Here is a 23,792-nt window from a genome sequence, read left to right as displayed (position 1 = left end):
AGATCCTTTCTTAATATATAAAGCTAACCAAAAAAATACATAGTTTACTATAACTGGAAACACATTGCGAGACCGAGTAAGGAATACCGACATCCAGAGCATGTGTAAGACGGGGGATATCGTGGGGTGGGGGCAACAACGAGGGCGATACTGGAATGATCATGTAAACACAATGTCAGATGACAGACTTCCACGTATCGCTCTTCAAGGAATCCCTGAAGGACGCAGACCCCCAAAACGGTGGAAAGACAGCTGGGTATCAACATCCCAAGAGCTACAAGCGGAGGCACTAACAGATCCTTAGGATCTAGAAAAAGAAGAAGAAGAACACTATATTAACATACACTTTTCTTTCACTATCACAATTTTCCTTCTTCTTCGTGTGCCTTGGTAGGTCCCCCCAACGTTGGCGATCATTATGGTCTCTCATCCCGGTCCAGTCACGAATGTTGCAAAGCCACAATGTTTGCTTTCTGCCAGCTCCTCGGCATCATTATTTTTTCCCTATTTTTAATTTAATTTTTAATTTAGATTTTACTCGGTAAATACCAATATTTCTTAAGATCCATTTTCGAAGCATTCCGCATCATTTTCAAACACCTTATGTGAAGCTAAATCTTAATTTTAGAGTTGTTTATCTCCTTGGTTAATCCTTGGGACATTGGAGGATGAAACTGTTCTTTATTTTTTGTCAGTGGGAACATGGACAATAGGGTGGAGGACTTTATTCATTGTCATATTGGTGATTAACAATATGACAATGACTAAAGCCTCCCCCTTATAGACCATATTCCCTCAAGTAAAAAATTGTATTTCTGTGTGGAACTTGTATTGTGATTCAATTCAATTCAATTCAATTTATTTATTTCAATTAATATATACATTACAAACTATAAAAATTTTAAATTGTATACATTAAAATAAAATAGCATAAAATAGATGCAATAACTATTGCTAAAGGTGTAGAAGAATCCCGCTTCGGAAAATTCCTTCAGACACATGGAACAGATCAATATCCAATGAGATATTGTTCAACATAGCGGTAGCTCTTCTTACAGGCATAACCATTGACAGGTTGGTCCTGTGTATAGGAATGTGAAACAATAATCTTAGGTAACTATCGGGAACATACAGACCAATGTTCCGGATAATTTCAGGATTATCGATCATACTGCACAACAATGGATAAAAATGCATAATCAAATACACATCCCTTCTAGTCTCTAAACTATTGTAGCCAAGCATACCCTGGAGAAACTCGGTCGGGTAGAGTCAAGGATAATAGCCGTACTCGCTCATGTAGAGATACCTCACAAACTTCTTTTGGACTTTCTCTACCATAAGAGAGTACTTAAGCTCGTGTGGCCCCCAAATCATGGAGCCACTTTCCAGTCTACTTCGCACCAAGGAGTTATAAAGAGTAACAAAGTGACAAATGAATAGGTTAGGTAAGGTAAGACATATGGGAGACACTCACGTGCAGGAGCAGCGTGGCGGCCACGAAGCTCAGCCCCTGGCAGTAGCCGACCTCCGCGTCGTGCACGGCGTACGCGCGCGCCAGGCGCAGCAGCGAGTCCTGCCCGAGGCCGCCCGCCTCGCGGAAGTAGTCGTGGGCGGGGAACGTGCGCGCTATGTCGCGCTGGATCACCCCCTCGCACGGACACTCCTGCCAACACACAAAATCTAATTATGCCATGTGAAGTAGATGGAATCGCCAAACTTCTTCTTTTGTACAATCCCGTGAATTGGTCTTTTTTGTTTTTAATGTACAAAATTTATAAACCTAATCAAGATTTTTTCTTTTGCAGAGACCCACCAAGCCACCTTGTGTGTCTTGTCGGTGGAGTTCTTTTAACATACATTTTTTTTTATATATATATTTTTTTTGATATTTTGACACTATCAAACCTTCGTTGTGGGTATATCGTGTATCATGGTTGTTCTCCCTATCATCGCGGCGAGACGGGTGTTTGACGTACCTGTGTGATGAGCAGCCTGTAGGTGTCCATGAGGAACTGGTAGCGATCTGCGTCGGCCAGCCTCTGCCAAACCTCACCGCGGAGCGCCTCGGGGACTCCCAGACGCACCAGGGAACTGAGAGCCTTCGGTCTGTCTCCATTCCAACTGGAACCAAAATATCACTCCAACAATTCCAAACAGGTATACGAAAAAGGGTTTATTCAGCTTGTACGAGTACAGAAATGCAAACCCGGATACCCTAGCCCATAGGTTCCCAAAGTTGACTGGGCTGAGACCCATCTAACAAGAACTTCCAATCTTGGGAACGACCTTATAGCTGTCTTAGAGAAAAGAGAATGCTGTGAGTGAACGAAGGACTCAAGAGTTGTTTGATCGATTCTGTTCTGGAAATTTTTATGTCAAAGATATACCTTGGTCTGGTCAGCCTGTCACTGAAAAAGTCAATGGAATTTTGTAACTGGTGGAGGAAGACTGGCACGCAAGCTGTCAGGAAATAGCCCAGAACCTGAGACCAGTATCCATCGCAAGTTAAAAAAATTAATACAATATGGACGTTTAATACTGGGAAGAATGGTGAACTTAGTGATCACTTCTTCTGTGCGTGTCATGTCAGGTCCCCCCGACGTCACTTAAGAGTAATTGTCCTGTATGTGATCTCTTAAGCCAGCCAAATGCCAGGTCATAAGACCTGGGATGCTCAGACTCCATCTTCTTTCATATAAAAATGATAGATGTTTCATAAAATTGAGGCACCTAACTGATATTATCCGTAGGGTGAATAATCCAATGTCTGAAGAAACAATAATAAATTGTAAAATGTACCTTCTCAGGACCTGTGACCAATTCTCCAGGACTCCTTCGCAGCAGTCCTTGGACACCAAACCAGTTCCACTGAGTAAGGGTTCATCGCCATCTGAACAACAACAAAAATCTTGATAAAAAATACAATTTTTCAAATGTTTGTCGCAGATACTTTGTGGCACATTTTATAAACTTAACAAAATAAAACAATTTAATTTTAAACCACTTTTTTATTGGTGCATTTTTTCTCCAACCAGTTTCGACAAGAACCTTGTTATTATCAGGATTTAACATGTACTAATTTTAAATCATTGAAATATTAATAGTTTTTTTTTTTTTAATTACCTAACGTCCAAGTGACTGAAATATAGCTACGGCTTATGCAACACCGCTTATCTTGCCCCTACTCAGGCATCATGTCCGCCTCCGTAGTGTAATGGTCAGCACGCTCGGCTACCGTACTGGAGGTCCGGAGTTCGATTCCCAGGGAGGGTCAAATAAATATAAGTGATTTTTTTCACTCAAATATTTATTCAATATTACCCTGGACTGGTACCTGAAGCGGAGGGCTGATCACCTTTCCTTCATGTGTTAATGATTAAGATAACACTGCGTTTTTATGTTGCAGTGCCCTATGCACCATTGGGGTGCGGATAAGGGTTTGATTGATTGACTCAGGCATCAACTTTTTAAGTTTCACAGCCTATACCTACTCGTGAGTGGATTTACTCTTTATGTTTAAAGTTACTATAATTTCATGTAATTCATGAGTGAAAATTCTAGGCAAAAACCCTCGCTATATTCATAGTTAGGTGAGTGGGCGGGTTTAAGGATTCCGACCTGTCTACAAAGAAAAGTGTATGAATCCTGCATACTGCTAGTGAACACATATGCACTACATAGAGACTATGAAGCTCAAGTGCACGCAGCGATCTAAGGAAAGATCCATGCTTGGTTTAAGTCTGATGGATAAAATAAAAAATGAAGATAATAAAAAACCCTTACCGCACCCCAATGGTGCATAGGGCACTGCTTCATATAAACGCAGTGTTATCTCGATTGATTACACATGAAGGAAAGGTGATCAACCCTCCACTTCAGGTACCAGTCCAGTGTAATATTGAATAAATATTAGAGTGAAAAAATCACTTATATTTATTAAACCCCCCTGGGAATCGAACCCGGGACCTCCAGAACGGTAGGCGAGCATGCTGACCATTACACTACGGAGGCGGACAAGAAAAAATGAAGATACCAGGAATATAATCAGAGTAGAAGATATCACGGATCGTGTGGCAAAACTCAAATGGCAATGGGCAGGACATATTGCAAGACAGGACCTTACAAGATGGACCCCAAGAATTTTACCATGGAGACCTTGGGAGAACAAAAGAGGTGTCGGTAGACCCCAAAAGAGATGGTCCGACGACATAGTCGCTGTGGGGGGTAGAAACTGGCTGCAAGCAGCAACCGACTGGAGGAAATGAAAAGAAGGGGAAGAGGCCTATACCCAGCAGTGGAAGACAGAGGGATTACGAAAAAGAAAGAAGATAATTTATAAATATTCTTCTTCTTCTTCTTCTTCTTTTAGGACTAGGTCCTGTCATTCTCTGGTCCGCTCCTGGGAGGTGGAAGACCAGCTATCCCTCCATCGTTGGTCTTCCTGGGGGTCTGATCCCGCTTATGCTGCTGTCCGCCGCTATCCTCACCACTCGATCCTAACTCGCTCTTCCCACATGATTTCTCCAGAAACGTCTTCTTTCTCTTCCCCATCGCACAACATCTTCAACATCGCAGATTTTTCTTATTTCTGAGTTTCTAACTCTGTCGCAAAGTGTTAGGCCTGCAATGGGTCGTAGAGTCTTCATTTCGGATGTCCTAAGAAGGCTTTTTGTTCTCGCGGTGTCGGCTTTTGTTTCCGTGCCGTACGTCAAGATCGGTCTTACGCAGGTTTTATAGATCCTCCCCTTACTCTCTTTCAGCGTGTATTTATTTCTCCATACAAAATTTTTTAAGCATCCAGCTATGGCAGAGGCTTTATTTGCTTGCTCTCTTACCTCATAAATATTAATTAAAATAAATTTAAATTATGAAAGTTTGTGTATGAATCTCAACTCAAACAATTTAAACAGTTTAACGGTTTTGTGCTTTACCTGAGACATCGTCGTCTGGGCTGGGCGGGGCAGGCTGGGCCGTGAGGGGGGACGGCAGAAGGTTGGACAGACTGAGGGTCAGGTTCAGCCGACTGCGGTCCAGTTCTCCGGAAGTCTCCAAATTCAGCACCTCGTACGAAGTACCATACATGTCTGTCGTCTGTAAAAGTACCATAAATCAACTGCTTGTACCATTTAAGAGTGATTTTACATTATTTGACACACTATATAGGACGGGAAAGGTATTTCTACGCTTTTAGTTGATTGATGCTTAAGGATGACAAGAGTATTTTTGCCTTCTGCGCCGGCCTCATTTCAATGTCAGAACAGAAGGAATTATATATTTAATGTTTTTATATGAATCCGTTTATATCTGTTCCAGAGGTCCCGGGTTCGATTCCCAGGGGGGGTAAAATAAATATAAGTGATTTTTTCACTGTACTATTTATTCAATATTACCCTGAACTGGTACCTGAAGCGGAGGGTTGATCACCTTTCCTTCATGTGTAAATGATCAAGATAACACTGCGTTTGTATTACGCAGTGCCCTATGCACCATTGGGGTGCGGATAAGGGTTTTTTTTTTTTATTATTATATGAAAATTGTTCTTAGGTCTAAACTATATGTACATAATTATCAAATCCCATCGTCAGCAGTCCGGAGGCGTAAAAAATGCCTGTCCAAAGTGTGATAACCTACAATTTTTTTTTATTTACAATCTCTCTATATATACAATTGCAAACTGTGCCATGTTCTCTCCAAATACCGCGGCTTCACATTTTAGCCAATGCTTTTGAAAGTGTAGATTTATTTAATATATTGTAATCCTCCTTGAAATCTGTACTTTCTCAGCATTTCTTCTCCATGTTATAATGGATAAATTTAAATGTTGTGTTTCACTCTCTCTTACTGCTCACCGATAGTGTTTGAAGGAGACGTGTATTTACTAGTGCTTACTACTTGTTATTTTATTTTTTTAATTATGATTTTATGTTTTTTTTTTTTTTTATTTATTTATTTTTTTTTTTTACAAAAATACATTTTGAAATACAAAATAGGTAAATATACAGAACATCTTATATATAACGTTTCTACCTCTCTAATAAAGTAGATACTTGTGTTTAGAGAGGGAGTTCGTTTCACATTTATTTTTATTTTTTTTATAAACTAAGTAAATTAAAACAAAGTAAATTAAAATTAAAAATAAAAAATTAACAAGGTAAATTAAAAATTAAATGTTACAAGACTATCTGTTACAAGACTTTTTGTTTCTCTATTAGTGTATTTTTTATTTTTGTATTAGATACTGTATATATGTATTATATGTATTACCTTAAAGGCTTCAGCCGTTCAATAAATAAATAAATATAATAAAAATTAAACTCACCATCTCTACATACAAATATCCACAGATGTCATTACTTTACAAGTTATATCATACCAACTGACAGATGGACTTCAACGTTCATTAAACACAATAAAAAAATATAATAAATAAAACTAAATTGTACCACAAACAATAAGTAATAAGAGTAACTCTCCAAGCACAAGAGCTTAGTCTCTTTATTAGAGACAACTGTGTATTAATTTTAAGATTGTTAAGTAGAAATATCTAGAAAATAAATTAAATGTTTTTTTTTAAATTATTTAATTACATATACATATTAAGTACACATCGCTCACTCCTTTCAAGAACGACATAAATAAAAAATCGTCAATTTTGAGTTGTGCATGTTTTCGGAATGCCCAGAAAATGTACTATATCCCAGCAAAAGTGGCATATTTTTAACTTAATATTTACCCGCTACAGGGCAAGTGATGTTTTTGCATTTTTAAGGAAAGGTAATGTTTAATTATTTTTTTTATTTTATTAAATATTTTTCGAAAGGAGAAAAAACCTTTAGGTTTTACCTAAAAAGATTTGTTGCACAGTAAAAAGTTCTATAAGTGGCTTGATATTTATTTATAATACATTGTATTATATTTTTAAACTTTAAAAACGTTCTCCTGAAAAATCAAGGTTCTTGATTTATGAGGTTCTTGAAAGGAGTGAGCGATACATTAAATAAATTTATTAACGTTGATGTTCCTTTGAGGAAAATTAGCACCATCGATCATTTACGTCCATACTGCCGGAAAGGTTGAAAATGAATGTGCGTCTTATAATCTAAAGTAGGGAAGTTGTCACGGTGTAGTAGGTCGGGATCTTACCTCCTTGACGCTGATGAAGAACTGCTGCAGCAGCGGGCCGCGCGACAGGCACCAGAAGCGGTGCGCGGGCGGGAAGAGGCGCACCTGCGTCTCGATGGCCAGCCGCAGCGGCTCCCGCGTGCCGCGCAGCACCAGGTCCACGGCGGCCGTGAGCCACGCCGGCGGCGCCTCCGCGCCCCCCGGCGCCGGCGTGCCCACGCCCGCCTCCGCCCACAGCCACAGCGCCGACAGGCTGCACCCCGCGCCGCCGTTCATCATCCGCGCCGGGCCCACCTGCGCACAGTGAACATACCACATTAGGGACGAGGGATGAAACTCGTAACAAGGCCATGCCTGTGTTCAACAGCTGAGAAGGTATCCTCATTAAATACTTACAAAAAAGTAAATTATAATACAAATGTAGACAGGCGCCGTGGCGTAGTTGGTAGACGTTCGATTCCCGCCAATGCAAAATAATTTCAAGAAAGATTTATTTTCAATTGTTCTGGGTATTTGTGATACATTTTTCACATTTACCTTCCCTATGTTTACTTTCCTACCTGCATATAAGCCTCTAATAGAGGCTTTGCAGGTTATTCCTCAAAAAAATGTATGATCCTTATTTGATTTGTACTGATATTGATTTGTGGAAGTAGATTTATTATTATCATTATGTTATAATGGATAAATGTAAACGTTGTGTTTCACTCTCTCATGCTGCTCGCTGATAGTGTGTGAAGGAGACGTGTATTTACCAGTGCTTACTATTTGTTATTTTGTTATTATTTTATGTTTTAGACTTTTTGTTTCTCTATAAGTGTATTCATTAGTGTATTTTTATATTAGATACTGTATATATGTATTATACCAAAGGCATTAGCTGTTCAATAAATAAATAAATATGCTTCTTAGAGTCTTCATTTCTTCACTCTAAGCGCGTTTTTTTTTTACTTTGTAAGTAACAATATCATAGGAATGTAACAATATCAAAGGAATGAATCAAAGGAATACAATGCTTTACTACAATTCAAGATTATGTTGAAATCGCATCGCTTCGATAAGGTAAGGTAAGGGTCAGAGAAAGAAGCATCTCATACCATCTCCAGGAGCTGCATGTCGGAGTGCTTGACATTTCTTCCCGGAGCCAAGAGGACTCCGAAACATTTCTCTATGACCAAACCGCTGTTGGACATGGATGTACTCATCTGGGAGGCGCTCATATTCTGAAAATATTCATCATGATAAAACATAACAAAGTACTTAGCTGAAAACTTTCATTAAAAAACCCTAACCATTAATTTAAAACCCTTATCATTAATTTAAAATCCCCATCATTAATTTAAAACCCTAATCATTAATTCAAACCCATGATCATTAATTTAAAACCATAATCATATATACACTATGGTATGAAGCAAATTGTTATCATTTTAAACCAGACAGGTGGAAAATCAACATGAAGATTTTTTTTTTTAATTGGAAAATGTAAAAATTAATAATAATGCAAGAAAAATAAATTAAACAATAAATGCTAACTAACTAACTAACTAACCATCACGCCGCTTCCCCGCAGGGGTAGGCAGAGAGAATCGAACGCCACACCACTCTGTCTTTGCAAACATTCTTTGCCTCTTCTACATTCATGCATCTCCTCATACATACCCGACGATTATTACGACTCCTGACCCGGCCGCTTTCAAGTATTTGACATACCTGATTGTGCCAAGTTTTCCTCGGTCTTCCTCTGCTTCTTTTTCCAACTACATTCGCTCCATAAATTTGTTTAACCGTTCTTTCTTCACTCATACGCTCCACATGTCCAAACCATCTCAACACACCTTTCTTAATTTTATCGATAATGCTTATCTCAGCCTTACATTTTTTCCTTATTTCATCATTCGAACATCTATCAAACATCGTTTTGCCACACATTCGTCTGAGGGATCGCATTTCGACTGCATTCAGTCTGCTTTCATCCTTCTTTTGCCAACTCCATGCTTCGCTTCCATACATAAGGGTTGGAACCAGAACTCCATTGTGTACTGCCAGTTTAGCTTCCGCTGATAGATTTTTATTTGCTAAAACTGATTTTAGTGCACCATTCACTCTGTTCCCAGCATTCACTCTCCTTTCTATGTCTTTATCAATCTTTCCATCCCTAGAAAACATACTACCCAAATATATGAAATCATCTACCTGTTCCAAAATCTCCCCATTTACCAATATTTCACACTCAGATCTACATTCATCTCTTTAATATAAGTAGAAATATCAGATTTTTTTTTTTTATAGAGTTTACATTATTTTAGTTGTCCAGTTCAAAAAAAAACAATACAGAAGCAATAAAAAAATGTAAGAAAAAAATAACAATAGAATTTAAAAAACAAAAAGATAAAATTAGGTCATTTATCACAGAACTTCAGATGAATTTCAATTAAAAGCATCGAGGGGCAACTGGTGAGCTCAGTTTATCTTATGTAACATGCGATTAATCTTTTCTTTCCTTTCCTTTTAACCACCTAAGCCACAGCAACTCATGGCCGGGTACATCTGTTGAATATATACAAATGAACACACGCACCATGAAATGATGAATAGTGAAATGTTAATAAATAAATATGTATAATTTATATTTGAAGCACTAACTTTGTGATTTTCTATTTTCTGATTAAAATGTAACTTTGTTTTAAAATCACTCTCACTTTATAGGGATTTTAAAACAAAGTTACATTTTAATTATAAAATAAATATTTACAACATTTTGAGTGTGTCCATATACTTGTTCACAAAATCTGGATAATTGAAATAAAAATAATAAAAATGAAAATGGTATTTTCTGGCGTTTCTCATGTGTGTGATTGATATCCAGGATTTGGACCTCACATACTAATACAAGAGTTTCTGCTTAGTAAAAAGCTTCTTAACATCTCACCAATAGATGTCTCTAGTGAAGTTCTAGTGATTCAATAAAAGGGTTTCTAAATTGATTCATATATATAGAACTTCCAAGAATTTGAGTAGTGTGGTTGGAATGGGTGAATGTTACACGTGTACAAAGTGATTACTTCAACCAGCCTATGACGGTCGTACGCCTTATATTCTTCTTCATCTTTGATGAGATTTCAAAAAATAATATAAAATAAATATGTATTTGAAAAACTTATCATCGGTATTCAACATCAATAATACCTGCGTGTCTCCAGCAATCTGTGTGTTTGGTGAAACTTGCTGTACAGTTATTACAATTTGCTTGTCAATTCCTGCACGAAGCTTGAAGCCGACCCTCTCCTTTGGCACAGCGCTGAATGTACCCTGTAATAATGGAAATATAATAATTTGTTTATTGTAACTGCAGACAGTTGGTAGAATTCCATATTGAATTGTCGGGTAATATATCCAAAATTAAACGAGGTTTATTTGGTTGAATTCTACATTTATTTATGTATATTTTAATACGTGACGCGTTTCGTCTTCTTAGGACATTATCAAACACATTTCATGGTGCATGTGTTCAGAGTGTTTGATAATGTCCTAAGAAGACGAAATACATCACATATTAAAATATACATAAATAAATGTACAATTCAACCAAATAAACCTTGTTTAATTTTGGATATATTACCCAACAAGGAAATATAATAATTTGTCAATTTATTTTGCGTTCAATTTGTAGAACTTCATAATTTATATTTTAATCCTGAGTCATGGAAAAGGGGAATTGCTCTCCGAGGTTTGTCTTCTTCCAACCCTTATCCGCACCCCAGTGGTGCATAGGGCACTGCATCGTGTTGAAGCAGTGTTATCTTGATCGTTAAATACACGAAGGAAAGGTGATCAGCCTTCCGCTTCAGGTACCAGTCCAGGGTCATATTAAATAATATTAGACTGAAAAATCACTAATATTTATTATTAGATTAAAACCAATATTTTTAGCTTTTCCACTTTTTTATTTGACCAGCGACCGGGTTTCGTCGTTACCGACATCATCAGACTGGTGATGTCGGTAACGACGAAACCCGGTCGCTGGTCAAATAAAAAAGTGGAAAAGCTAAAAATATTGGTTTTAATCTAATAATAAATTAAAAATGCAATTCCATCACGAAGTGTCAGTGGATAATATAAATCTATTACTAATATTTATTTTGACCCTCTTGGGAATCGAACCCGGGACCTCCAGCATGGTAGCCTAGCTCGCTAACCACTACCCTATGGAGGCGCACCAAGGTTTGTAGTATCAGTAGAATAGAGCAGTGTTCCGCAAACTTTTTCTGTTCAAGGTACACCTGCCAAATCAAGAAATTTTAAAGGTACACAGTAAAAAACTTAAGCTTATTGCATTCATTCATTTCATTCAAACCCTTACCCGCACCCCAATGGTGCATAAGGCACTGCATTATATAAACGCAGTGTTATCTTGATCGTTAACACACAAAGGAAAGATGATCAGCCCTCCGCTTCAGGTACCAGTCAAGGGTAATATTGAATACATATAAGAGGGAAATCACTTTGTGAAAAACATTTATTTGACCCCCCCTGGGAATCGAACCCGGGACCTCCTGAACGGTAGACGTGCGTGCTGACCATTACACTACGGAGGCGGACAAGTTTATTTAATATTGATTTATTATTAAAAGTAATATAATGCGAAAACATGTATGTATGTATAACATATTATATTTAATGCGAAATGTGATTGTTTAACTGAGCACAAGCGATCAAAATTTGTAGCAATTGTTGATAAAGCCGTCTCCGTATTATCCGCCTCGTTTTGTCGCCTCCGTGGTGTAGTGGTCAGCGTGTTTAGCTACCGTGCTGGAGGTCCCGGATACGATTCCCAGGGGGGGGGGGTGAAAATAAATATTAGTGATTTAACGCTGTAATATTTATTTAATACTACCCTGGACTGGTTCCTGAAACGCAAGAGCGATCACCTTGCCTTCATGTAAGTAATGATCAAGATAACCCTGCGTCAATTTGATGCAGTGCCCTATGCACCATTAGGTGCGGATAAGGATTATAAGTAAGTTGATAAAGCTGTGTTATTTTCACAAAACTAGACTTTTTTCCGCGGCACACCAACTAATCTCCACGGTACACCAGTGTGACGCGGCACACACGCACAGGAACACTAGAATAGAGCTACAGGACTACTCTTCATTCCCTGTTTCCCTGATAGCCTGATTACCAAATTTGAAAACATTGCATGGCCCCCTGACATGATTGTATCCGATTTCTCTCTGCGGGGTTATCTGGTAATTCCTGAACATCACCAGTGTACAGACCTTGGCGTCGGCTTCCAGTATCTCCATGCTGCACTCCAGGACGTGCATAAACTGCCTCGTGACGGGCGCGGCCGACAGCGTGGAGGCGCTCATGGTGCAGGCGCTGCTCACGGAGGACACCATCGACCGCGGCACTCGCTCAAACGCTTTGGCAAAGCAACCTGGACAGATAAGAGGAACCAATGAGATAACAACCGTTTTTTTTTTAAGGAATAACCCGCAAAGCCACTATTAGAGGCTTGTCTACAGGTAGGATAGTAAGGATAAGGAAGGCAAATGTGAAAAATACATCACAAACACCCAGACCAATTGAAAATAAATCTTTCTTGAATTTATTTCGCACTTGCCGGGAATCGAACCCGCGATGCCAGTTTCGCAGTCGAGCGTCTACCCAACTACGCCACAGGACCTGTCAAAATACGCATGGCAAAAATGATAACCAAAGCTATCCGTGGTGTAATTGAGCGTTTCCCGCAAACAATGTGCTAAGACCCAGTAATACATCTGTAAATATCCAGACATCCATATTCTTCTTCATCTATGTTGAGATATCACTATATATTTCTTTTAACTTTGGAACTTACTTGAGACTTGCGTCACAGCCTCTGCGATATGGCACCTGTAACCAAATAGTTAGAAATGTAATTCTCACTCGTAATTTTAATAATTTTTATTATTTATATTTGAAGCACTAACTTCGTGATTTATTCATTTTATTATTAAAATGTAACATTGTTTTAAAATCACTATAAATATTTTGTCAAATGTTTATAGTGATTTTAACTCTTGCCACTCTGTAGGCCAGACATTCTGGCCCGTATGATTCTAGTAGGCAGCTCCGTGGGCCACAATGTCTGGCCCGGCGCAGGTACAACTTTAATCACTGATTTCTCTATCACCCAAGTATATTCTACTAAAAAAAATTTCAGATAAATATAGTTAATCTTAATTAATGTGGTCATACGATACCTACTACTGTGCCACTGCCACTCATAAAATAAAACAAGAAATAAGAAAAATAAAACTCACTCCCGGACGGCTTAACTTAAAGAGCTGCAAAATAACAGTATGACATACTTGAAGACATGGCACTGGAAGACGGCGGACTCCTTGGTGTCTCCGTGCGACCAGGTGAAAGCGAAGCAGGCGGCCTGCGGAGTGCCCGCCGCGCCGCGAGCATAGAACAGGATGCGCTGGACGGCGTAGCGCGCCATTACGCCGTTTGTGGCCGCATCGTACAACCTGAGACACACCCATATAAACACATTGTTATTGTATGTATTGAATGTTAAACCAAAAACTGATTTTTTGAGTCTGCCAAGTTGTATTTTGTTTACATAATTTTGAGTGTGTCCAAATACTTGTTCACAAAATCTGGATTATCTCCAATTACAGGAAATATTTTCATATTATTTTTTGAGATCTCATCAAAGATGAAGTAGAATATGGAAATCTGGGCATTTACAGGGATGATTACATCTCACCAATAGATGTCTCTAGTGAAGTTCTAGTGATTCAAGAACAAGGTTTCTAAATTGGTTTATATATAACTTCCAAGAATTTAAATAGTGTGATTGTCAATGATGGGTAGAATTGGTGAATGTTACATGTATCACTTAAACCAGCCTATGACGGTTGTCAGCCCCGTAAATGCCTAGACTTCCATATTGTATTTTATTTTTTTTTAAAAAACACTTTGAATCAATTTTGTGATAATCTAATTTAACATACTCAACCTATAAAGGATTGTGTAAGACTCGTGAAGTGTTTATAACAGCCGATATAATCAATATTTTGATTCATATTTTATTTATTGTTTCGGCATTTTCTTTGTGGTAAGACATGTTAAAATGATTAAGGAAATACTTGTTTTATACCACTTGAGTTTTATTAATGACAACCCGTTTCGGAAGCTAAACTTCCATCGTCAGGTCTGAATAATAACTATTATTATCATTTATTATTCAGACCTGACGATGGAAGTTTAGCTTCTGAAACTAGTAGTCATTAACAAAACTTAAGTGGTAAAACAAGTGTTTCCTTAATCATTTTCATTCATCATTTTCTTTTGCAAAATTCGCTTTCGTAAAAACGTTGTTTTCGCAAGTTGGTAACGAATGACGTCACAGAAACGAATCCACACTACTATTATCACAGCTCTATAAATATGGGTATAAAATATAAATTTAAACCTTCATATCTCTCTTATAAAAAAAATCACAAAGAAATGCTGTTTTACAACGTTCTGATTGAGGGCACTACCAGTCGCTATACTTACACCACCAGTCCTTGTGAGCAAGTGGGCACGGATACGGCCACGGCGATGCCGGTCTGGCTCTCGCGCTGCTCGCAGAACACGCCCATGGTCCTCTGCACCTCGGGCTCCGACTTGGGCGCGCCGATTGTGGCCGCGCCCAGGTAGCTCACCCCGCTGAACACCGTGCACTCCTGGTCCACGTCTGAAACTGGAAACCACACCCGACATTACATTTAGGCCCAGACGGATCACTTTAACAGGATGACTTTAATAAACTTTAAACTCATCCTGTTGTAAAGACAATCTTTTAACAATATTTTTCTTCTTCTTCTTCTTATTATAGGCCTTGCGGCATATTTTTAAGAGGGATTATAATCTCCTGCGACGTCGATTCCCAGCTATCGACCCATCTCTTTGGTGGTCTGCCCGGGAGTCGTCTACCATGGGGTTGGCCGTACAGTGCGATCTGGGGGAGTCTGGATGGTTCCATTCTCCTCACATGCGCATACCATTGTCTCCTTTGTTGCCTTCCCCACCTAACGACATCTTCGATCTCGCATATTTCCCTGATCCTGGCATTTCTGATTCTATCTCGAAGACTCTTGCCTGTTATGCTTCTCGGAGTCTTCATTTCTGACACTTTAAGCGCGTTTTTTGTGGTAGCGGTGTCTGCTCTACTTTCGATTCCATACGTCATGATGGGTCGGACACAATATTTTGGTTTTTAATTAATGTTTTACTTAGTACCATTATTTTTTTAAATCTACTGTGACGCGTGTTTCGACGCATATATAAATTAAACTGCGACTATGAAAGTTCGTACATTAGTATGACTTCCAGAAAATTCAAAACAAGAATCAGGGAACACGAATTATGTGTGAGAAATAATAATTTTTCGGAATTCGCTAACCATTTAATAGATAATGATCACAAATTTAACCACAATAACGTAGAAATCCTAAAACTAACTAACTAACCATCATGCCGCTTCCCCGAAGGCGTAGAATAGAACGCCACACCACTCTGTCTTTGCAAACATTCTTCGCCTCTTCCACGTTCATGCATCTCCTCATACATGTCCGTCGATCATTTCGACTCCTAACCTGACCGCTTTTAATTATTTGACATACCTGATGGTGCCAATCATGACAAAAGTCCGGAAGGTGTCTTATTTGGGGCATGTGCTAAGAGGAGAGAAGTACAAGCTATTGCACTAATAGAAGGTCAACGAGCTGCCCAAGAGAAGGACAGTTCGCTCACTCCTTTCAAGAACGTCATAAATCAAAAAACTTGATTTTTCAGGAGAACGTTTTTAAAGTTTAAAAATATAATAATACAATTTATTAAAAATAAATATCAAGCCACTTATTAATCTTTTAACTGTGCAACAAATCTTTTTAGATTAAACCTAAAGGTTTTTTCTCCATTTGAAAAATAACTAGTTTATTTTTTTTTTAACTAAACAATACCTTTTCTTCAAAATGCAAAAACAACACTTTCTGTCCAGTAGCGAGTAAATATTAAGCTAAAAATATACCTCTTTTGCTGGGATATAGTACATTTTCCGGGCATTCCGAACACATGCACGACTGAAAATTGTCAATTTTTTTATTTATGACGTTCTTGAAAGGAGTGAGCGGGTTACTCTCAAGTGATAGTCAACATCAGGGGGACCTGACATGACACGCACAGAAGAAGGTGAAATAAAATTGACTAATTGACTCTACACATAATTTGAAGGCAAAGATGAACTTGATAATCGCAATGTACCTTCTTCGTCACTCTCCGTAGGCTTCATGTGATCCTGTTTCTCCGTGGGGGACTCCTTCCCCTCCTCCACATCTTGGTAGAACTTGGATCCGCCCACCAAGTGGCAAGTATCCTAGAAAAAAAAGAAAACATCATTTACAATCCATTGGTATATGAAGGACTCGGGCCTTCATGTTATTCATCTGATGAAAGTGAAAATGCACATTAAGGTGGGGATTGACCGTAGTCATTTTGCCGTAACGTAACACGTCACGATTCGAGCATTCGTATAGTCAGTACAGCGTTCCGAATGCTCCATCCGAAGTCGGATTCTCACCGCGAATGTTACGTCACGACGAAATGTGGAGGTCATTCCCCACCTTAACACACGCTCTACCAATAAAATTATATGTAATGTACCAAAAATGGTAATCGTATTTGGGCAGAGAAGCCGCCACTTATATCGTGCGCCCAAACTATACAACGTTGAGCCCATGGCTTTTTTAAAAAAAAAAAAAGGTCCCGGAACTTACTTCACGTCAAGCTTTTTCACTAATAAAATATATATTCAAATACCATTTAAATATTCATTACAATACCATATTTTATCATTTTGACAAATTATATAAATATAGATTGTAATTACGTAAGCGCGAACATCGTTTCGTCTAATAAATAAAAAAATATCCGTGAAAGAAGGTGCCGGCACGCTGTTCCACCTTATTACATGGAAAAAAAACCCTGGTTGTGCATTACATAAAATAAAATAAAAATAGTTTTTAACCTGCCCGGGAGTATGGACGTAAATTAACGTCGGTGTGAATTTTCCTTAAAGGAGTATCGACGTTAATGAACGTCAAAGTTCTTCTGTCAGTTAGTATGATGTAACTTGTATAGCAATGACATCTATGGATATTTGTGTGTAATTTTGTCACAATTCAAAAATATTTCGAAGAGGTGTTTTTTTTTATAATTTTAACAAAATTTATATCTTCATAATACATCAATTTAATATAAAATAACAAAAAAAATCATTTAAAAAGAACCCACACCCCAGACAAAGTCGGACATCAATTTCAGTACTCCCGCAAAGGTTAAAAACGACAAGTTGAATAGTGGCTTCTTGATTTGGGACACAAGAGCCGCCTAAAGTTGGTCACCCTGCCTAATAAAGTCAGTTAATCATAGAATTATTGTATGCATACTTGGCAATTTCTCACTGATCTAAACAGTACTTATTTTGTAAACATAACTTTGTTTTATATTTTATGTTGTAATATTTGTAATTTCAAAATAATATTTTCATTATGATTTAAATGAATGTCTTGTCTGCCTAGTGAGACTTTCTCAAAAAAATAAAACATGTAGGTATTGTAAAAAGTAACGATAATAAAATAACAACTAAGAAAACCTGCATCTATGTATAAGGTGTGTTAAAAAAATATTTTCAAAAATCGTATTTTCGATTTTGTTTTCAACATACGGCCTTCAAATTATCAGCCATTCCAGTTGACATTATCAGCCATTTTGAATTTTAAGTTTTTTAGATATAGAGGTGTTTTCAATCTCGTATAGGCGTTTGTGCACTTCACGGTATTTTACCGTCGGGCACTTCAGTTAGCATATAAAACGGATGATTAGCTTGGATTGGCTTGTGCTTTTGTCCATCTTTCTTCGGATCGGTGATTTTGATTGGTGCGTGATCACATTGCGCGTAAATTCGATAACGCTAAACTGTCTTAGTCGCTTTTATTTTTCAAAACCGGACTGCCGGACGGTAAAATTCCGTGTAGTGCACAAGCTGCCTATGTGTGAGTTTAAAATAGCCATCTATGTTTGAATAAGGAAAGCTTTTACTAAGCAGAGACTTTTTATTTGCATGTAAGGTCCGAATCCTGGGTTATATTCACATACTCGATAAACGCTTGAAAACATGATTTCCAATTAATTTTAGCTTTTAATTTGACCAGTTATTTTATTTACAACATTTTGAGTGTGTCCAAATACTTGTTCACAAATCTGGATTAACTCCACTTTGGAGTTAATTAACTCCTGATTGGAGATAATCCAGATTTGTGAACAAGCATTTGGACAGACTTAAAGTGTTAAATAAATTAACTGGTCAAATAATAAGGTAAAATTAATTCAAAATAACGTTTTCGGGCATTTCTCAGGTATGTGAATATAATCCAGGATTTTACATAATGAAGAAGAATGTGGATTATGTATAATATCACAGACACTGAATCAATTTAACAAAACATACTCATCGTTTGCCAAAGATGGCCGCATAATTAAAATGTATTGAACGATACAAAGGAACAATGGCTTACCTGACATGTATCATAATTATTTCCATTCCAAAACACAACATGTAAAACAAATTCAACCAGAGCGTTCACCATCCTTCAACAACACTTCACAACTAACTGCAAATGCGTGAAATAAGTCACAAATACAATGTCGAATAAAGTATCTGTCTCTTTCACAAGCACTCAAAACAACGCGAGAGAGAGTGAGATGACATTACAAATCACAACTGAGATCTTCTAAATATCCTTAATAGAATTTCAAATTATATACTGGTCTCTTAGCAAAATAAAAAAAACTATGTAAGAGCGTGCGAGATGGGTGTGTTGAAAATATTGGAGGCAAATATAATTGAGGATCAAAACAAATGAATGAAACAGTAGTGTCCAATTATCTATGGCTTAATCATAGACGCCCACACAATAAAGATTGGTGTGCGGAAGAGGTCATAGGGTGATTCCAAAATATTTGAATTTAGAACACATTTTTCAACCTTTAATTAATATTTGAAAAAGTATCTGTTTATTTTTTTAAATACCTACTTGAAGCTTTCACAGAGTGTGGCAACGTTTTTCATATCTTTATCCTCTTGGACCCTCCCTTGGGCAGCTCTAAACAGCGCCTCGATTGTTCTGATCTCCATAATCAGGTATATTCCGGAGCCAGGAGATCTGCCTTCTGCCACATCTCGTCGACCCTCTATTCATAGCTCATACTTCTCTCCTCTACACATATGCCTCAGATTTTGAGGATAAATATTTTTGTTTTTTTTGTTGTGGTTTTTTATTTACATTTTTTAATGATGATGCAGTGCCTTATGCAACACCGGATCCAAATGAGTACAGGCATTTTAATATACAATATGTATAAGTTAATTTTTGGGTATTCCGTAATATCATAAAAAAAATGATTTATAAAAAAATTTTAAAAACTAGTTCGCAAGAACTTATTTGCCAAGAGACTAATTATACGATAAGGTTAGATTTTTTAAAAATTAAATACATAAAAAAACTATTAATGGCCAAAAGGTTTAGAATCCTATGACACGTGACATCACATTTATTATCAAAGATGATTCATTTTTACCGGACTTTCACAAACAACAATGAACCTAGTAAACGAACAAACATAATAATACTATCGTAAAATTATCGAATTGTATGACAATATTTTGTTTTGCAGCAATCATATGACAATTCTTTATAAAATTCTATTGCAAGATTGCATATGTGAGAATTTATAAACTCACCTATCAATTTATAAAAGTCATCCAGTTGAAAATATAATTCTTCAACAATATTTTTATTTACAACATTTTGAGTGTGTCCAAATACTTGTTCACAAAATCTGGATTATCTCCAATTACAGGAATTATTTTCATATTATTTTTTGACATCTCATCAAAGATGAAGAAGAATATGGAAGTCTGGGCATTTACGGGGCTTACGACCGTCATAGGCTGGTTTAAGTGATCACTTTACACACGTGTAACATTCACCAATTCTACCCATTATTGACAACCACACTACTCAAATTCTTGGAAGTTCTATATATATGAACCAATTTAGAAACCTTGTTCATGAATCACTAAAACTTCACTAAAGCTTCTTTACATCTCACCAATAGATGTCTCTGGTGAAGTTTTAGTGATTCATGAACAAGGTTTCTAAATTGGTTCATATATATAGAACTTCCAAGAATTTGAGTAGTGTGGTTGTCAATAATGGGTAGAATTGGTGAATGTTACACGTGTGTAAAGTGATCACTTAAACCAGCCTATGACGGTCGTAAGCCCCGTAAATGCCCAGACTTCCATATTCTTCTTCATCTTTGATGAGATGTCAAAAAATAATATTTTTATTATTTTATATATCAGACGCTGGATTATTTCCCCTTTGTATGATATATCAATATTATAGGTGTCTCAACTTGATATGAATCATCTATAGTTCTCTTTATATGAAATAGATGGCAGCCGTGAATTCAAACATGAAGTGTCGTGTGATTTATGATATATAAGAGACCCATCGACATCCGTGGTGTAAGCATAGATAACTAACTAACTAACTAACCATCACGCCGCTTTCCCGCAGGGGTAGGCAGGCTCTGTCTTTGCAAACATTGCAAACTTTGCAAACATCTCCTCATACATACCCGCCGATTGTTACGACTCCTAACCTGACCACTTTCAAGTGTTTGGCATACCTGATCGTGCCATGTTTTTCTTGGTTTTCCTCAGCTCCTTTTTCCAATTACATTCGCCTCATAAATTTGTTTTACCGTTCTTTCTTCACTCATTCGTTCTACATGTCCAAACCATCTCAACACACCTTTCTTAATTTTATCGATAATGCTTATCTCAGCTTTGCATTCCTTCCTTATTTCACTATTCAAACATCTATCATACATCGTTTTGTCGCACATTCTTCTGAGAGATCGCATTTCGACTGCATTCAGTCTACTTTCATCCTTCTTTTGCCAACTCCATGTTTCACTTCCATACATTAGAGTTGGGTGTAAGCATAGATGCTCTCGTGAACTCATATATACATTCTCATGAGCTTAATGATATTTGTGGGAGTTCCAAAAAAAATTGAGTAGTGTAGTTCCCAATCATGGGTAATGGGTAGAATGGTTAATGTTACACGTGTGTAAGTGTTCACTTAACCAGCTTATGGCAGGTCATAAGCCCAGTAAATACTCAAACTTTCATATCCTTCTTGAAATATGTTGAGATTTGAATTTATAAAGTGGCATTTTCGTGCAATACTACCTCAAGGGCGCTTCAAATACATGGGATGGGGTATGGATTAATGACAATGAAAATTATGACTGTTAAAATGCTTAACACATTCTGTGAGTCGAACATGGCTCTGGTATCTATACAGATATTGCAGCCTAACATTGATGGGAGTCGTGTTGAATAAAGATAAGGATTCATAGCCGATTTAATGTGCTTTAAAAACACAAAGTAATAAATTTATTTATGACCTTCAAATAGAAAGTATAATTTGATTTTGAACCAAGTTAAGGGTTTTCGAAAATTCAGGCTGTATGACTTTATTTTATGCGCATTGAATCAACGATGAGACTCTAAGACAGGTCAATAAGCGGCTGTAATATCGGGGTGCCTAGGAGAAAAAAATCTGGAAGAACAAGCGCATGAATATTGAAAGCAAAGTTAAAATATACATAAGGCATGTGTAAGACCAATTGCCACATATGGGATAGAGACCAGAGCAGACACAGCGAGAATCAAATCTCTTATAAGAACTTCAGAAATGAGGACACAGGTGCATACACGGAAGCACGTTAAGAGACCGAGGACATAGTCAGATGGGGAAGGAAGCAAAGAAGATTCTGGAATGCCAGAAAATGTCAATCAAATGCAAAGAAAATAGACTGGCCCAAATTGCTCTTCAAGTAGACCCAGACAGAAGAAGACCACCTGGAAGACCTTCAAAGCGATGGCGTGACAACTAGCAGTCAACATCACAAGAGACGAATAACGGAACAGACAGATCTGAGGATCTTCAAGAAGGAAGAAAAAGAAGAAAAAGAACCACTGAGCATGTTAACTATTTAAATGAAAAAGCGTTAAATTTCAAAACGATTAATATTAAGAATGGCTACTGATAAGCGGTCGTTAGTTTTAATTATTACTAACAAAAGCATTGGTTGCGCATACCTCTAGATAGCGACGCATTCCCAAGCAATCACAACGCCTCGAATGCATTTTCACTGCCTTCCTCGCAATCCAAGTTCAATACTAACTGATAGTCGCCAAACACACACGGTCATACATCTACCACCCGCTAAGCTGATAAGGAGTGTTTACCGTTTAACATTAAATTTCTTCGGAATTATAACACGGCCGGCAATGTACAATGAAGCATTGATTTCGATATTTGCTCAGTCGTAAAAAAAAACCAGCAATATTTTGAGCCTAACAGAGGAAGCTAAACAAGATTAAAGAAGGTGTCAAATGAAGAACCAATACAATTTCCAAATTTTTTGTAGTGTGTTTGTCAATCATGGGTAGAATGGTGAAAGATACACACGTATAAAGTAATAATAATAATAATAAAACCCTTATCCGCACCCCAATGGTGCATAGGGCACTGCTTCATATGAACTCAGTGTTATCTTGATCGTTTACACACGAAGGAAAGGTGATCAGCCCTCCGCTTCAGGTACCAGTCCAGGGTAATATTGAATAAATATTACAGTGAAAAAATCACTTATATTTATTTGACCCCCCTGGGAATCGAACCCGGGACCTCCAGAACGGTAGCCGAGCGTACTGACCATTACACTACAGAGGCGGACATATAAAGTAATCAATTAAATCAGCCTATGACAGTGCCCTGTAAATACGCAGACTTTCATATTCTTTCGTACATTTAACAATTTTATTAATATCTAACTATTGGAGAGGCTAATACCTTCCGGCATTGAAAGGGTTAATGAGAGTTAATGAGTTAGATTCTGGAACAAATTATGCTCATTGTAAGAGGTTCCACTGTATTAGGTCAAGTATCAATAAAGTGACAATCACTTACCGACTGCGGCGTGATTGCCGCCTCCTCCATGGCAGCGGATGATTCCACCATCAGGTCTGTGGCCACCTCGGAGCGGAGATCCACCCTTCCACCGGGATCCGCACCAACATTCAGGCCCAACTTCCTGGGCTCCTTGTCCGACATGGGAGTCTGCGCTTCCAACAATACCTGTTTCAGCAAAATCAATTTTAAAATTAATTTTAAAAAAATATTAAAGGAATAACCCGCAAAGCTTCTATATTTAGAGGCTTGTCTGCAGGTAGGATAGTAAAGATAGGGAAGGTAAATGTGAGAAATACATCAGAAACACCCAGACCAATTGAAAAAAAAATATTATTTATTTAATATAGTACAACATAATACATTTTCTAAACATTTATACATATGGCAGACTTTTAGTTTTAGATTCGCTGTGCCTCTCCAAAAAAGAGACTGAGCTCTTGTGCTTGGAGAGGGACTTATACTCATGGCTTAATGTTTTATAAAATTAATGATTCCCAAGGGGGG

At 37.6% G+C, this 23,792-nt stretch overlaps 1 protein-coding gene across 3 annotated transcripts in view; it reads right to left on the bottom strand.

Moving 5' to 3' along the window:
• LOC148307303 (rab GTPase-activating protein 1-like) overlaps positions 1-23,792 on the bottom strand; it is a 43,971-nt gene that overhangs the window by 12,066 nt on the left and 8,113 nt on the right. For all 3 annotated transcript variants that reach the window (XM_088263696.1, XM_088263698.1, XM_088263697.1), the window contains exons 2-14: positions 23,286-23,453; positions 16,435-16,546; positions 14,686-14,872; positions 13,485-13,649; positions 12,992-13,026; positions 12,408-12,568; positions 10,315-10,437; positions 8,223-8,348; positions 7,147-7,419; positions 4,935-5,094; positions 2,803-2,893; positions 1,980-2,124; positions 1,478-1,666 (exon numbers count right to left, since the gene is read on the bottom strand). In XM_088263696.1, coding sequence (XP_088119822.1) covers positions 1,478-1,666; positions 1,980-2,124; positions 2,803-2,893; positions 4,935-5,094; positions 7,147-7,419; positions 8,223-8,348; positions 10,315-10,437; positions 12,408-12,568; positions 12,992-13,026; positions 13,485-13,649; positions 14,686-14,872; positions 16,435-16,546; positions 23,286-23,453 — 1,935 coding nt within the window. The remainder of the gene's footprint in view (positions 1-1,477; positions 1,667-1,979; positions 2,125-2,802; positions 2,894-4,934; positions 5,095-7,146; positions 7,420-8,222; positions 8,349-10,314; positions 10,438-12,407; positions 12,569-12,991; positions 13,027-13,484; positions 13,650-14,685; positions 14,873-16,434; positions 16,547-23,285; positions 23,454-23,792) is intronic.

This window comes from Brachycentrus maculatus, unplaced genomic scaffold (assembly GCF_059751285.1).
Source record: "Brachycentrus maculatus isolate JH-2025_06_01 unplaced genomic scaffold, ASM5975128v1 h1tg000202l, whole genome shotgun sequence".
NCBI classification, from domain to species: Eukaryota; Metazoa; Arthropoda; class Insecta; order Trichoptera; family Brachycentridae; genus Brachycentrus; species Brachycentrus maculatus.
The sequence above is the reverse complement of the archived record's forward strand: the minus strand, read 5'-3'. Positions and strand labels throughout refer to the sequence as shown.